Source organism: Spermophilus citellus (genome assembly GCF_964194105.1).
Source record: "Spermophilus citellus genome assembly, chromosome: X".
Classification (NCBI taxonomy): Eukaryota; Metazoa; Chordata; class Mammalia; order Rodentia; family Sciuridae; genus Spermophilus; species Spermophilus citellus.
In genome coordinates, this window is record NC_138190.1 from 303,504 (window position 1) to 320,686 (window position 17,183).

At 58.1% G+C, this 17,183-nt stretch overlaps 1 protein-coding gene and 1 long non-coding RNA gene across 3 annotated transcripts; one reads left to right on the forward strand and one right to left on the reverse strand.

Moving 5' to 3' along the window:
* Positions 1 to 1,365: 1,365 nt before the first annotated feature.
* CSF2RA (colony stimulating factor 2 receptor subunit alpha) lies at positions 1,366 to 15,352 on the reverse strand. Its single transcript, XM_081276795.1, has 12 exons — positions 15,278 to 15,352; positions 11,471 to 11,578; positions 10,493 to 10,635; positions 8,648 to 8,771; positions 8,438 to 8,567; positions 8,123 to 8,304; positions 6,961 to 7,094; positions 6,631 to 6,663; positions 5,932 to 6,067; positions 2,710 to 2,806; positions 1,905 to 1,986; positions 1,366 to 1,499 (listed from the first exon to the last, which is right to left on the reverse strand). Coding segments are annotated over exons 1-12 (1,248 nt in total). The 5' UTR covers positions 15,279 to 15,352; the 3' UTR covers positions 1,366 to 1,421.
* LOC308638879 lies at positions 1,367 to 2,703 on the forward strand. 2 transcript variants are annotated; one of them, XR_014019956.1, is made up of 3 exons: positions 1,367 to 1,504; positions 1,595 to 1,708; positions 2,046 to 2,703. It is a non-coding gene; the product is annotated as an uncharacterized lncRNA (long non-coding RNA). The 2 variants fall into 2 exon arrangements; XR_014019957.1 differs by having other exon boundaries at positions 1,369 to 1,504; positions 1,592 to 1,708.
* Positions 15,353 to 17,183: the final 1,831 nt, after the last annotated feature.

Sequence of the window (17,183 nt, forward strand, 5' to 3'; positions counted from 1 at the left end):
TGGGACCCTGCGAAGTCCAGCTGCAGAACTGGGAGGGGACCTGTCCTCTGGGTCCCCGAGACCAGCACATGAGGCCAGTGGGGAGGCAGGGAGGCCGGAGACCAGCACATGAGGCCAGTGGGGAGGCAGGGAGGCCGGGAGGTCAGGGTGGCGGGGCGGGCCGGTCCCCTCTGTGCAGTTTGTGGCTTTGGTGGCTCTGGCTGTGGGTCAGCGTGGAGCTGAGGGTGGGCGATGGGGACGGCAGGTGAAGGGACGGGGACGGCCGGGAGTGACCTGGAGGAGTGCCACCGGCGCCTGGGCTCTGCACTCTGAGGTTTGCCTCAGATGGGGAGATGGACCCGGTGGCGCTGGGAGGTGTCATCTGGGGACACTGAGGTGTCTGTCCAGTCAGTGGCCCAAGGCCAGCCTCAGATGGTCACCTGCAGACCCCGGGAGCTCAGGTCCTAGGGAGCCCGGGTCACTCATGGGCACCAACGGGTCTTGGGTGCATCCATTTAGGTGTGTCCCCCTTTGTCCCGTGGACAGGTCACTAGGGGGACAGGTGACCTGCGGGTGGCAAGGGGTGGCGGGATGGACGGGCTGGGCGCTGGGCAGGTCCCCGGTGAGTGTCCAGGGGGTGAGGACGGATGGGCCTGGACGCTGAGGGTCAGCTGGGCTGCAGGGAGGGTCTGCTGAGGGAGGGGACCCGGGTGGTGGCTCCTGGGGAGCTGGGAGGTCCCCCCGGTGCATGCAGATGACCAGGTGGACAGCCAAGGGGTGTCCTCCAGGGCAGAAGCCCCCAGAGGAGCGCCCCAGCTCCAGGGTCCAGGTGGTCAGCGGAAGGTGGGGCCTACGGGTGACCGAGGGCTTTGACGACGGATGAGGATCCATGTCCCCAGGGTGAATGTCGAGAAGGACAATCCTGAGCCCAGATGACCAGCCCCAGGTGTTTGGGAGGGAGAAGCCGCCGGTGAGCCGGGACAGGAGCTGGACGCAGGGGTCAGCAGGGGGAGGGGCAGGGAGCAGGGTGACGTGGAGGGAGGAGGGAGGGACAGAGCTCCCGGCCCCCGAGTCCAAGGGCGTCCAGCAGCTGCACCCTGACCAGGCCAGCCTCTGGCCGCCCGGTCCACCTTGTAGAGGTGAGCCCCCAGCCCCAGGGCCACCCGCAGCGAGGTCCCTCTCCTGGGGACTTGAAGGAGGGGTCAGGTGCTCCCGGAGGAAGCCGGTAGCGCCCCCTGTGGTCACCCCCGAGGGGACCGAATGATGGACTCGTTGGACATTTTTGCAAAATATCAGAAAAATATCTTTTTCTTCCAAAAAAAAAAAAGTAAAAAAATAGAAAATTTCTCGAGCGAGGGTCAGAACGCGGGCGACGGAGGACGGGAGGGAGAACTTGCGGACATCTCGGGGGGTGGACGCGTCCCTCCGTGCCCACCTGCGGCTCAGTTCACTTCTTGCACCGTCAGGACGTCTTCCAGATCGTCTTTGCTGGCCACTTTGGTCATGGCTGCCCAGTCCATCTGAGGTAAAGAAGGGGATGGTCAGCGTCCCATGTCCACGAGCCCCAGGGGAGGGACAGTTTGTCCTCTGATGAGGCTCTGGGATGCTTCAGTAGGACCTCGTGGTGGACACTTGAGGGTCACCGAGGGACGAGCAGACGAATGGGGGAATCCAGTGAACCCAACGGCACGTGCAAAGGCCCCGGGGCCAGAAGCGGCTTGGATCAGAGGTGGGCTGCAGAGTGTCCCCCTCCCTGTCCCTCTGTGTCTCTGTCCCTCTCCTGCTGCCATTTCCCCGACCCACTGCGTAGACACAGAATCCACCTCCGTGCCATCCCCGTGGCCCCCTGGGAGGGGACAGAGCGTCCCGGGCTACCTGTCCCCCTGCGTTCCCTCCCCGGGGGACCCTCTGCCCCTCACAGGCACCTGGTGGTCCACTTGATCGTTTGGGGTCACTTTGTCTTTGACCTGAGGGATCGGGGGGAAGAGTCTGCGCAGCCCGTGGGACCTGGGGAGACAGAGAGGAAGGGGGACAGGTGACACGTGGCTTTCCCCACGGGCCAGCAGGACACCTGTTGCTGGCTCCTCGGTCCACCTCTCCAGAGGAACCACAGGGGGACAGAGTGGAGGAAACCAGGACCACGGGGTCACAGAGGTACACAGTGTCACACAGACCCGAGGAGAAGCCACGTGCAGACGGAGACAGAGACTGGAGTGACCGGCCACCAGCCCGGGCGCCTGGAGCGCACCGTGCCTGCATCCCACCGCTCCTGGTTCTGTTCCTTTCTGCTTCCTTCAGGGGCGTCTGGGAAGCGCCTGAGACCCTGGTGGGTCCTGAAACCTCACCTGTGATGCTCCCCCAGCTGACCATGTCCACCCCGGGTGGACCCGACTGCGGGGAGGGGCCTGAGCTCTGGAGGTCTGGGGTGCGGGAGGCCCCCAGTTGGAGTTTTGAGGCCAAAGGAGGCAGAGCCCAAGCTGCCAATCAGCGTCTGCGAGGTCCCCTGCCCAGGCCCCAGCCGCTCCGCGGGGTCCCCTGCCCAGACCCCGAGCCCCTCTGCAGCGCCCGTCTGTGCCCATTCTCCGGTCACGTGGTTTCCAGCGCCCTGTCCTCCTCCCGTCCCCCACGTCCAGTTAGGAGACTCCCTGGCACCCGGCTCTGTCCCCTCCGAGGACAGGCCAGCTCTGAGCCGTCCCTGCCCTCCCGGGTCCCCTGCCCCTCAGCGGTTACCTGTTGAGCAGGAAGCCGAGGACCAGGGCGCAGACGAGGGTCCCCAGGACCACCAGCAGGTAGACGTGCACGAGGCCGCCCTCCTGTCCCCCGGAGCCTGCAGGGACACGGCCCGCCTGTCCGTCACGACAGTGCCCAGAGGAGCCCTCGGGCCTGGCTGGCCACCCAGGGCGGGAGGGGACCCAGGACAGAGGTCCCCACCTGGCTCCAGGTGGCCGGGGGTCTGCGGAGCCCGACCTTCCTCCCCGAGCCCGGCCACCAGGGGGACCGTCCAGCGGGGTGACCGGGACCAAGCAGGTGGGTAAGTGGACCCGTCTGCACAAGGTGAGTCCCAACGTGTCCTCGTGAGTGTATGTCCACGTGGGGGACGGTGACCAGACCAGAGCTGCTGACCATTATTCCCGTGATATGATAATCACTGATTAGTACCGTTGATTATTATTCATATGATGTAATGATTATTAATTAGAACTGATGATTATTATTCACATGATATAATGATTATTAATTAGTACCATTGATTATTATTCATATGATGTAATGATTATTAATTAGAACTGATGATTATTATTCACATGATACAATGATTATTAATTAGCACTGTTGATTATTATTCATGATATAATTATTATTAATTAGTACCGTTGAATATTATTCATATGATATAATGATTATTAATTAGCACCGCTGATTATTATTCATATGATATAATCACTATTAATTAGCACTGATGATTATTATTCATATGATGTAATGATTATTAATTAGCACCATTGATTATTATTCATGATATAAGTATTATTAATTAGTACTGATGATTATTATTCATATGATGTAATGATTATTAATTAGTACTGTTGATTATTATTCATATGATGTAACGATTCTTAATTAGTACCGTTGATTATTATTCAGATGATACAATCATTATTAATTAGTACTGATGATTATTATTCATATGATGTAATGATTCTTAATTAGTACTGTTGATTATTATTCAGATGATACAATCATTATTAATTAGTACCGTTGATTATTATTCATATGATATAATCATTATTAATTAGTACTGATGATTATTATTCATATGATGTAATGATTATTAATTAGCACCATTGATTATTATTCATATGATATAATCATTATTAATTAGTACTGATGATTATTATTCATATGATGTAATGATTATTAATTAGCACCATTGATTATTATTCATATGATATAATCATTATTAATTAGTACTGATGATTATTATTCATATGATATGATGATTACTAATTAGTACTGTGGATCATTATTCATATATGATATAATTACTACTAATTAGTGCTGTTGATTATTATTCATATGATATGATAATTATTAATTAGTACTGATGATTATTATTCATATGATATAATGGTAATTATTGATTATTGCTGATTATTATTCATAAGATATAATGACCATTAATTAGTACTGATTATTATTCATATATGATAATTACTAATTAGTACTGTGGATCATTATTCATATGATATAATTACTACCAATTAGTACTGTTGATTATTATTCATATATGACAATTATTAATTATTATTGTTGATTATTCATATAGTGATTATTATTAATCATTGTCATTAATTATTCATATAGTAATTATTATTCATTATTGTTGATTATTATTCATGTAGTATAATGATTATTGATTATTATTATTCATATAATAGAATAGTTTTATTATTATTGTTGATTATTATTCATGTAACATAATGATTATTATTAATATTGTTGGTTATTCATATAATATGATTATTATTATTGTTGATCATTATTCATATAATAATCATCATTTTCATTAATTATTATAGTTGATTACATTCATATATTAATAATAATTATTGTTGTTGATTACTATTCGTATACTAATAATTATTATTGTTGATTATTATTCATATAATAATAGTTGTTATTAATTATTATTGTTGATTATCATTCATATAATTATGATTATTATTAATCATTCTTGTTAATTGTCATTTCTATAGTATAATGATAATTATTAATTATTATGGATTATTATTCACACAATAGAATAGTTATTGATTATTATTGTTGAGTATCATTGATATAATAATTATTATTAATTATTGTTGATTACTCATATAACATAATAATCATTCTTATTGAGTATTATTCATATAACATAATAAGTATTATTAATCATTGTTGATTATTTTCATACAACATAATAATTATTATTGATTACTGTTGATTATTCGTGTAGTATAATGTTTATCATTAATCATCGTTGCTGATTAACATACGTATAATATAATGATACTTATTAATTATTGTTGATTATGATTCATATAATAGTAATAATTATTAATCATTGTGGATGATTCCTATATTATAATAATCATTAATCATTATCGTTCATTATAATTCCTATAATATAATGACATTATTATTGTGGGTTATTCATATGATAATTATTGATTATTGATTATAATTCATGTTAAATGATTATTATTATGACTATTGATTATTGGTAGTAGTAGTGATTATTGTCATTATGCTGAGGCTGGGACCCAGGGGGGCGAGTGCGGTACGGCCCTGTGACACGTTTTAATATTTGACAATATCTGGAGGCGGGTGGTCAGACTCTTTTTTTCTAACCAGCAATGGAGCCCCGGGACCCTAATCCCCTGAGCCCGGTCCCCGCCCTGTCTGTCTGTTTTGTTTAGGGACAGGGTCTTCCCAGGTTGCTCAGGGCCTCACTCAGTTACGGAGGCTGGCCTCTGACTCGCGATCCTCCTGCCTCAGCCTCCCGAGCCACTGGGATGCCAGGCGTGGGCCACTGCGTCCAGCTGATTGTTTTTCTGTTTTATGTCGCAGCCCTGGACAGGGAACCCACGGCCTCGCGCATGCCACCCATTCGCTCCTCCAGTCCCAAGACCCTTCCCCCTACCTGGGGACCCGCAGCGGTGACTGAGTGACCTGCCCGAGGGGGACCCGCGGATGCATCCTGGCGGGTGCAGGGCTTGGGCTGCAGGAGGGGCTTAAGGAGTCCCCTCTTGGGTCGCGGAGGGAGCCCAGCCTCTGCTGTGACTGGACACCCTGAGTCTGTGCCAGGTCCAGGGACCTTGTAGGAGCAGGTAGAGGTCACCCGGGGGTCTCCCGTGCACGCAGCGCGCCCTGACCGTGCGCCCTGGCCATGCGCCCTGCCCTCGGGCTTACCGAACTCCACGGGGCGGCTCCAGTGACCCCAGGGTCCCCCGCGGGAGTCCGCCGCTCTGATCCTCAGGCTGTGAGGGCCTCTGGGCTCCGGGCTGGGCAGGTGGTACAGGTTGTGCACTTCCCCAGAGACGTTGATCTTTGGAGAGGGCACAGAGTTAGAGCTGGGGCCGTCGGCCTCGTGGAAAGAACCAGGGTTCCAAGTGCACTCTGTCCATCAGCCGTGGACACTGCAGGATGAGGGGGGACTCCGCTCCTGATTCCGGACCACGGCGCCCCCACGAGAGGAGCGTATTGAGAAGTAAAGCGCTCTGAATCTGTGGGTCCCCCTTGGGCACGTGAAACCCATTATTGGTCCCCCCCCCCAAATAATGACCACTAGATGGACTCCCTCCCTCTAAATATGGACAGGGAAGTGACTCAAAGGAGCTAGCCCAGAGACAGCGGTGGACGTTTGTACCACCGAAGAGGACTCCGGGGTCACAGTGGTGCTGAGGATTGGAAAATACCGAACAGAAGGACTTGAGGGATCTACCTCTCCAGGTGTTTTGGAGGGAGCTACAGGGAGTGCTGTCCCCTCGGGGGACTCGAGGGCTCTGTGGACACATCTGGGCACAGAATCCCACCCATCCTGGCCACGTCTGGTGACGCTGGCTCTCAGAAAGGGTCCAGTTGGCCGACGACAGCGGACGTCAAACTCACCACTGAATTGTCACCGCCGGCTCTTTCGGTGTTCTAGGACAGAGAAAGGTGGACGGTTGGACACTTTCAAGGGCTTTCCCAGAGGGCTGACTGTCCACCTCGTATCTGGGTGGACTCGGGGGGACCACAGGTCTTGGTCATTCTGATCTTGCTCTGCCTCTCCAAGTCTTCCCCATTCCCAAGGTTGTCACTGTCCCCACAGCTGGCTACCCGGCGCCCCCCCTCGGCTGGTGGTCCACGCACGATGCCCCTGTCCATAGCCCCTGCTGGACCTCCTGCAGTTCCTAGGGTCACGGTCCCTGCCCACGTCATGTCCCCGTGGGCGCTGACCTGTGTCCGGATGCCCAGCTGATACTGGAAGTCCAGGTAGGTCAGGTAGGTCTTGGTCCTGGGCTGGTTCCACTGGAGAACGCAGTGAGACGTGTTGCACTGGACGCTGATGTTGTCCGGGGGACTGATCTGCTCTGTGGGGACAGTCGGGCACCTCGGTACCTGAGTGAACTGCACCCCTGTCACCTCCCTCCAGGGAGGGGGGAGGCCGAGCGCCACCTGCCCACCACCGATGGTCAACACCTGGAGCTCCAGGGGATGGTCCTGAGGGCCCCCGGGGGCACCGAGCTCATCCCCAGGGGCCACTAAGGTGGCTGTGGGGGTCAGGGTCAGGGTCAGGGTTGGGGTTCAGGCGTAAAGTTAGGGTTAGGATTGGAGTGAGGGTCGGGGTGAGGTTTAAGGTAGACAGATGACCACTTGCAATCTGTGGGAAGGTGCCCAGTCTCCCCCATGGTTAGAGAAGGAGGCATATGGTGGCCTTTGGTGGCATCTGAGCCTATTTTTCAGATATGAACAGGAAGCATGTGAAGGTGACGGACATTTCCCAATTAGGTTCGAAAGAAGGAATCTCCTTAAAAATCAAAGGGAGGGCTGGGGATGTGGCTCAAGCGGTAGCGCGCTCGCCTGGCATGCGTGCGGCCCGGGTTCGATCCTCAGCACCACATACAAAGATGTTGTGTCCGCCGAAAAAACTAAAAAATAAATAAAATTCTCTCTCTCTCTCTCTCTCTCTCTCTTTAAAAAAAAAAATTAAAAAAAATCAAAGGGACGTCCATAGTGGGGGGAGGAGAGGGTCGAGCAAGTGCCGGGGAGGGACATTGGCCAAATTTTGTCATTGTGTCATGTGTGTGTATGAATACGTAGCAATTAATCGCACCTATAGGTGCCACTCTAATTCACCTACACAAAATCTGGGGGGGGGAAAAGTCAGGCTTGGATGACCCTCAAGGATGAACATGAGAACAATCTCTCCCTCCCTATCCTGCATCCAAGTAGCCTCAGTTCCTTTCTGGGGACGTCAACTCAAGAGCCCCAAGGGCTCCGTGGAGGTCCCCCCTTCTGGCAGAGAAAGGGACCTCAATCTGGTGACAACTTCGCCTCGATTTTTCTCTAGATTTCTAACCCACCCCACGGCAAAACCAACCGCAGGCTCTGCCCTCACCCATCTCCCTTGTCGACAGAATCAAATCAAAAAACTGGATCTCCGGCCCCCGGCTGGTCCCGTTCACCAGGAAGAAAGTTCTGTACTTCAACTTGGAGATGTCTCGCAGGTGGCAGCCCCTGTGGGTCCCCGAGTCTTGTATGTAATGGGGACATTCGGTTTCATCACTTTCACTGTTAGGTCTTAAAGGGTGACAAGAGCAATCAAGGAAAAAAAAGAAAGAAAATAAATTGGGAATATTTTTTTCCTGCCCTCCTAGCGTCCCGCCACGATCCCGCAGATGACATCGATCCCGCAGATGACATCGGTGCTTACTTCAACTGTCGCATGTACAGAAAATACTGGACGTCGCTGGGGGCCGCAGGGCCCAGCGCCCAGGTGCAGTTCATGAAGGCTGCGTTGTAGATGGCGCAGGAGAAGTTCCGGACGGCGGTGCCCTCTGCACCTGGGAAGAGGGGCTTGGCTTCATTTTCTATCCAGGGTGGTGGCATGGAGGGACAGGGGGGTCCCCACCGGTCTGCCCACCTGGGTTGGTGAAGGGCAGCTCCTCCTGCACCGAGGCCCCGTCCACGGTGGTGCTGACCTTCAGCGTGGCGCCTCCGTGCAGGGCGACCCTGGTAAAGGTGCACTGGCAGGACTCGGCCTCAGCCTAATCAGAGACAGCAACCCAAGTCCCCTGTCATGGGGCGTCCCTGGGGCCTGTCCCTCCTTGTACCCAGGCCGCCCGTCTGCATCCTCCTGGGGAACCCGGACAGGAGGGCTGCTTGGTCTTCCCTGAAAAGCTGACTCCTGGTTCCTTGCTCAGGATTAAGTCCACCAAGAAGCCAGGGTTCTGGGCTGCAGGGGACGCTGCTGACCACCACCCACCTGCAGGGGCGCCTCTAACCACCACCCACCTGCAGGGGGCGCCCCTAACCACCACCCACCTGCAGGGGACGCCCCTGACCACCACCCACCTGCAGGGGGCGCCCCTGACCACCTCCCACCTGCAGGGGGCGCCCCTGACCACCTCCCACCTGCAGGGGGCGTCCCTGACCACCTCCCACCTGCAGGGGGCGTCCCTGACCACCTCCCACCTGCAGGGGGCTCCCCTGACCACCACCCACCTGCAGGGGGCGCCGCTGACCACCTCCCACCTGCAGGGGGCGCCGCTGACCACCTCCCACCTGCAGGGGGCCCCCTAACCACCTCCCACCTGCAGGGGGCGCCCCTGACCACCACCCACCTGCAGGGGGCCCGCTGACCACCTCCCACCTGCAGGGGGCGTCCCTGACCACCTCCCCCCTGCAGGGGGCGCCCCTGACCACCTCCCACCTGCAGGGGGTGCCCCTGACCACCTCCCACCTGCAGGGGACGCCCCTGACCACCTCCCACCTGCAGGGGGCGCCCCTGACCACCTCCCACCTGCAGGGGGCCCCCTGACCACCTCCCACCTGCAGGGGGTGCCGCTGACCACCTCCCACCTGCAGGGGGCGCCCCTGACCACCTCCCACCTGCAGGGGGCGCCCCTGACCACCTCCCACCTGCAGGGGGCGTCCCTGACCACCTCCCACCTGCAGGGGGCCCCCTGACCACCTCCCACCTGCAGGGGACGCCCCTGACCACCTCCCACCTGCAGGGGGCCCCCTGACCACCTCCCACCTGCAGGGGGCCCCCTGACCACCTCCCACCTGCAGGGGGCCCCCTGACCACCTCCCACCTGCAGGGGGCGCCCCTGACCACCTCCCACCTGCAGGGGGCGCCCCTGACCACCTCCCACCTGCAGGGGACGCCCCTGACCACCTCCCACCTGCAGGGGGCGCCCCTGACCACCTCCCACCTGCAGGGGGCGCCCCTGACCACCTCCCACCTGCAGGGGGCGCCCCTGACCACCTCCCACCTGCAGGGGGCGCCCCTGACCACCACCCACCTGCAGGGGGCGCCCCTGACCACCTCCCACCTGCAGGGGGCCCCCTGACCACCTCCCACCTGCAGGGGGCCCCCTGACCACCTCCCACCTGCAGGGGGCGCCCCTGACCACCTCCCACCTGCAGGGGGCGCCCCTGACCACCTCCCACCTGCAGGGGGCGCCCCTGACCACCTCCCACCTGCAGGGGGCGCCCCTGACCACCACCCACCTGCAGGGGGCGCCCCTGACCACCTCCCACCTGCAGGGGGCGCCCCTGACCACCTCCCACCTGCAGGGGGCCCCCTGACCACCTCCCACCTGCAGGGGGTGCCGCTGACCACCTCCCACCTGCAGGGGGCGCCCCTGACCACCTCCCACCTGCAGGGGGCCCGCTGACCACCTCCCACCTGAGCCCCTGACCACCTCCCACCTGCAGGGGGCCCCCTGCCCACCACCCACCCGAGCCCCTGGTGCCTCCTCACATTGACTTTAATGTCCCCCATTTCCCTGTGACTCATGCGGCACGTGGCGCGGGTGGCGTTTTCCTGGCAGCTCCAACGGAGCGTCATCGTCCTCGGGTCAAACTCCAGGGCGAGGCCGGGGCTGGGCGACGGCGATGGCGCATCTGCAGGGGATGCCCACCAGTGAGTGACCTTGCCCCACGTCCCCCGGCCCCCGCCCACACACTCTGCGTCTGCCAGGGGACCACCGCTGGTCCCCCAGGCCTGGACCCTGCCGTGTCCTCAGGCGTCCCCTCGCCCTGGACGCTGTATCTCTCGGCCTCCGGAGCCCACGGCTCCGTCCACCTTCTGTTCCCCATGAGTGACCCGGGCTCAGGTCCTCTGTCACAGTCACGGACAGGCACCACCCGGCCACAGGGGTCCCCCCAGGTCTGACCGGCGCCAGCTGGATCCTGGGCTGGTCGCTGCAGGTGGGGGTCCTGACACTGCTGGCCACTGGCCACCCCACCCCTGACTCAGTTCGCCCAATCTGTGCCTCCTTTGCTCCCTCGGGCTCTGGGACATCTCCTAAGTCTCGAGGGTGGACAGGCAGGACTCGGTGGCCCAGGCGCAGCTGGACAGACCCCCCTCACCCTCGGGTTCTGCAAAAGCCACTCAGGTGCGGAAGTGGGGACCCGGCCTCATGATAAAGTGACCTCAGAGGACGTGAGACCAAGAGGTAGGTGTCCACCCAGCGGGTCGCTGACTTCTCCTTTTGCAGCCGGGTCCAGGCGGGGGATCCGAAGGCCACCAGCCCCACCTACTGGCCAGAGGTGGGGACGTCCTCCCCGTCCATCTTTCCAAACCCTGCAGCACCCGCGGGACTGGACTGCAGCTACGGGTCACCAGGTCACCAAGGCAGATAGGGGACAGATGAAGCAACCGACACCCGGTTGTGGCTGCGTCCCCAGACGCCTAAGCGGGAGCCAAGGAAAAGGACAGTCACGTCCCCGCACTCACCCATCAGCTCCTGGGTCACGAGGGAAGATTGTCCAGGCAATGCGGAGAGGACCAGGACGCAGATGGCCACCAGCAGGCTCTCGGGGCCGCCCGAGGGAGCGCAGGGCACTGGGGAGACATAGCCGCAGGGTGAAGAAACGTGCTGCACTTTGATTTTTTTTTTTTTTAGTGCTAAGTTGATTTTCCTCGGGTTGTTTGTCACAGTAACAGAAAGAGCGAAAACTCAGGTCATGGCTGATCGCAGACGGTTTGTGGGAGCATCATCCCCTGCCCACGTGGGGTCGGGACGTGGAGGTCTCTGGGGACATTACTCTGTGTCCCTCCCGGGTGGGTGGCTTCTCCTTTCCTCAGCATCCTCTTTCCAGGAAGCAGAAACAACAAAGGTCAGGCCGCACTCAATGGGTGGGGCTCCTGCCCCCAACTGACCGTCCTTGGTATCCCTCCGCTGCCCTGGTCTGGCCTGAGGTTCCACGTCCAGGCAGACCTGGGAGCCCCATGGACACCGGCTCCGACTCTCCTGCGGGGGATTCTCATGGCTTTTCCCGCCCTTCACAGTGGACTTTGGAGATGAACCAGAAATGAGGGCCAGAATCTTGATTTTTTTTTTTAAATTCTCTTTTTCTTTAGATTTTTCAGGTTTTAAAGGATTTTCCCCTTCACACAAGACAAAGTGAAAGAAATCCTACGGGGATCCAAACGGGGGACGTCATCGATCAATAATATCTGTATTCTGGGCTGGGGAGGCCGAGGCAGGAGGATCGCGGGTTCAAAGCCAGCCTCAGCCAAAGGGAGGCCCTAAGCAGCTCAGGGAGACTCTGTCCCTAAATAAAATGCAAACTAGGGCTGGGGACGGGGCTCAGGGGGTCCAGTGTCCAGGAAGTCCATCCCTGGTACCAAAAAAAATATAATTTTATTTCACAAAATAGAGAAGACTTGGCTCATTTTTCAGAGAGAAAACATATAAAATTACTCAGTTTTCAAATAAAATGTTAAATAAAAACTACGGGTGCCGACTGGGCATGGTGACGCGCACCTGTGATCCCGGGGACTCAGGAGGCTGAGGCAGGAGGCTTGCAAATGGGAGGCCAGCCTCAGCACCTCAGCAAGACCCTGTCTCAAAATTCAAATAAATAAAGACATAAAAAGGGCTGGGGACGAGGCTCGGTGGCCCAGCACCCGGGGCACAAACCACGGGAAAGCGTCAGCCCCCAGGGTGGCCCGACCCCAGGCCCTGCCCCTCCATGCAGAGGGGCCCCCGGGGTCAGCAGGAGCCGCTGTCCAGCCTGACCCCTCTGCGCCCAGCCCTGCACCCACAGCCCGGCCGTCGCCTGTGACCCTGTCATTTTTTTGTTGTTGTTGTTTCATCATATAGAAAAGAGTAACTGAAAGAGAAAAGGGGAACCAGGGGGTGACCCCAGGGATGGGACTGTCAGCCGCACACACGCTCACGGCAGAGGGAGAGCAGCCGGTGGCAGGGCGGCTCGTGGGCAGACTGCAAGGTGGACCGGGCAGCCAGAGGCTGGCCTGGGTCAGGGTGCAGCTGCTGGACGCCATTGGACTCGGGGGCCGGGAGCTCTGTCCCTCCCTCCTCCCTCCACGTCACCCTGCTTGGCTGCCCCTCCCCCCTGCTGACCCCTGCGTCCAGCTCCTGTCCCGGCTCACCGGCGGCTTCTCCCTCCCAAACACCTGGGGCTGGTCATCTGGGCTCAGGATTGTCCTTCTCGACATTCACCCTGGGGACATGGATCCTCATCCGTCGTCAAAGCCCTCGGTCACCCGTAGGCCCCACCTTCCGCTGACCACCTGGACCCTGGAGCTGGGGCGCTCCTCTGGGGGCTTCTGCCCTGGAGGACACCCCTTGGCTGTCCACCTGGTCATCTGCATGCACCGGGGGGACCTCCCAGCTCCCCAGGAGCCACCACCCGGGTCCCCTCCCTCAGCAGACCCTCCCTGCAGCCCAGCTGACCCTCAGCGTCCAGGCCCATCCGTCCTCACCCCCTGGACACTCACCAGGGACCTGCCCAGCGCCCAGCCCGTCCATCCCGCCACCCCTCGCCACCCGCAGGTCACCTGTCCCCCCAGCGCTCCCCGGGATGCCCTCCCTCTCTTCCCGTCCCCCCGTCCTCCCCCAGGGGAGAGGCTCAGCAGCCTGCTCCACACTCCGAGGCCCCTTCTCCCTGGACCTGGGCAGATTCACCCGTCTCTGGAGGTGGCCGTGTCCACCCCAGCTGGGGACACCGTCCAGGACAAGGACTGACTGAGGTCCCCAGGCAGAGCTCAGCCTTGCTCAGCCAAGATCCCCGTCCCGGCCTCCTAACGGGGCCTCCTCCTTCCCAGGGAAGCCAGTGGTCCATGGCCGGGCTCTGTCCCTCTGGACACGGGCTGCTTTCCCTCCAGGGTGTCCCAGGGACACCTGGGGTGACACATCGGCAGACCTCCTGCTGCTTTTTCTCTTAACCCATCTCTGGACACAGGGGACCGGCCAGCACCCCCCGAGCTGGGCGGCAGCGGAGGCCATCGCCCCAGGGTTGGAGCCTAAGCAGGTGCCGGGAGCCGGGCGCCTTCTCAGAAGCCGTTGACACATGGCGGAACTTTGTCACCGCCGCAGAGTTCCCCGTTCTGCTTCCCTTTCACGGAGCTTCCCCTTCCTCTTTGACGCCGCGGAGTCCAGACGGAGAGAGACCAGGAACCGGCTGGAACTTGACCTTGGAGACCCAGCGGCGGCCATCAGCCGGGGGCCTGGGAGCCCTGGACCCTCTCTGTGTGGGGCCGTCCTCCTGGGTGGCTGCGTGGCCTTATCTCGCGAGTCCCGTTTGGCCCCGATTGTTCTTTAACGCCCTGGTCCCCTCCCGGCCCCTGGAGACCCGGAAACCGCTTTCCCCCTGTCTCTGGGGATTTTCTGGGTGGGACCTTGAAGGATTGAAATCGGAGGATGTTCGGCCTCCGGCGGCCACTCTGGCTGTGGCCTGGGCACGGTGTGTCCCCTTTGGTCCCTGTCCTGGAATGTAGGAGGCAGGTGACCCTGAGTGGACGGGCGGCAGGACCCTCGGCGACATCCCGGGGACCTCAGTCTCCGGGGACGGCATCGGGTCCCACAAAACCGTCTCAGCTGCAGCTGCAAGAGCTTCTCATGACACAGGACCATGTCCTTTAATTGGGACATTTCTGCCTGCACCTCTGGCCACTGGGGCTCCTGCTGCCCACCAACTGTCCCGTCCAGCACAACGGGACAGAGAAGGAAGCCCGTGCCAGGAGGAGCCGGCCAGCCCGGACCCAGCTGGACCTCTCTGCCCTGCGAAGCAGCCAGTCTCGGGCACGTTGTCATAGTCACAGAAGAGGTGCCAACAGCTGTCCCTCCACTGTCCCTCCTTCTGGCCCTGGGTCAAGAGCAGATGAGGTCCCTGGATCACAGCAGATGAGAAGACCCAGCACGGGTCCTTGGACCTGAGCTCCCGGGGTCTGCAGGTGACCACCTGAGGCTGGCCTTGGGCAACTGACTGGACAGACACCTCAGTGTCCCCAGATGACACCTCCCAGCGCCACCGGCTCCATCTCCCCATCTGAGGCAGACCTCAGAGTGCAGAGCCCAGGCGCCGGTCACTCCCGGTGTCCCCGTCCCTTCACCTGCCGTCCCCATGGCCCACCCTCAGCTCCACGCTGACCCACAGCCAGAGCCACCAAAGCCACAAACTGCACAGAGGGGACTTGGCAACTGGCAAGTCCATGGAGCCAAGGGACCGGCCCGCCCCGCCACCCTGACCTCCCGACCTCCTCCCAGCCTCCCTGCCTCCCGGCCTCCGTCCTTACTTGTGGGTCCCGGGCTCCAGCCTCAGGCCGCCATCTTGAAGTGCCACCTCCCTCTGCAGCCTGTGAGCACCCGACGTCACCCGCCGACTCACGTCCTGGGCCCAGGGCTTCCCGTTTCTCGCTGGGTCCCTCCCGTCCCCGCCTCTGGGCTTCCTCATTTCAGGATGGGGCAGGCACGATCCCTGGTTGTCACTGTCACCCAGGGACACCCACAGGCACCTTGTGCTCAGGGGCAGGGCCAGGCGCCATGTGACAGCTCCCCCATCAGACTGCAGGGACATGTTGTCACCTGTCCAAGAAGCCCAGGCCACACTGAGCTGAAGGATTGGGGACAATCTTTGTTAGGACTGTTGCAATAGGAGGAGAGGGACCCGGGGGACGTCACCTGCCTCTCAGGACCCAGGGACAGGCGGGCTCCGTGCCCTGGGGCTGGGGGACAGGACCAGAGCCGTAGGGAGACCCGCGCCCAGGGCACAGCCCACTGGCCTCATGTGCTGGTCTCGGGGACCCAGAGGACAGGTCCCCTCCCAATTCTGCAGCTGGACTTCGCAGGGTCCCAACAGAGAGTCCCTGGGGCTGCCCGGCTGGACCACAGTGGCCTCCCTGGGTCCCATGGTGCCCACCTCGGGGCTCCCAGAAGGTCACTCCCAAGAGTCCAGCCCGAGGGCTGCCAGGGCCGCCCAGCCTGGACCCAGGGGACTCCTTAGTGTCCATGGTGCCTGCTCCTGGCTGACCCTGACCACCACGTAGAGATGCCACCACCCCAAGAGCTCCCTGCCGTGGTCTCCCCGGGTCCTGGTCACCTGGTCTTCGTGATGAGTACCTCCTGGCTGACGCTGACCACTGACGCTGACCACTGATCTCCATCACCCCCAGGGTCCACCCAGAGGGTCCTGGGGAGGCTGCCCAGCCGGGGGTCCATGGAGGGTCCTCTCACTGCATGGCGCTCACCCAGGGCTCCTCGCAGCCAGGTCCCTTCCACTGAATGGCTGCATGTCCACTGGGCCCCCAGGGCAGTCCCCTCTTCCAGAGCGGGTCGGAGTGAGCCTCGGGGGTCAGGGTTGGGGAAGGGTCACCAGCTCCTCCTTGACATCTGAGACCCACAGCGGGGGCTGGGCTCCAGGGACCTTGCGCAGCACTAAGGGTCGTGACGTCCAGCCCTGGCCTGACCGGGACAGCATCCCCAAGGACAGGAGAGGACCTCTGGGAACACTATCAGGAGACCAGGTGGCAGGAGGACCGACCACCCAGGGCTGAGAGGAAGGGAGGGGACAAGACAAAGTGGAGAATGGCATGATTGACGAGAAGCCGTAGCAGAGAGACATTCAAGTCTTCCCGACACACGGTGAATCGCGGGATGGACAGGATGGTGGGTCCCTGCTCACACCCGTGGTCATGGACGACAGCTGAGAGACCTGGGAACTGGAATCCTGCAGCCCCCTAAGACACAGGAGGCCACAGCCAAGGGTCCTCACAAAAAGGGAGGCTGGGTGCAGAGGGCACAGGAAAAGCTCCCAAGAGGACCGGAGAGTGGACATGCAGCTGAGGAAGGTCAAGGTCTGGGGCTGGGTCTACATGGACTTTGCAAAAGGAGAAGTGGAGGTGGAGATGGAGAGGTGGAGGTGGAGATGGAGAGGTGGAGGTGGAGGTGGAGGTGGAGATGGAGGTGGAGGTGGAGGTGGAGGTGGGAGGTGGAGGTGGAGTGGAGGTGGAGGTGGAGATGGAGAGGTGGAGGTGGAGATGGAGAGGTGGAGGTGGAGATGGAGAGGTGGAGGTGGAGGTGGAGGTGGAGATGGAGGTGGAGGTGGAGGTGGAGGTGGAGATGGAGGTGGAGGTGGAGATGGAGATGGAGATGGAGAGGTGGAGGTGGAGGTGGAGGTGGAGATGGTGGTGAGGGGGGGAGTGA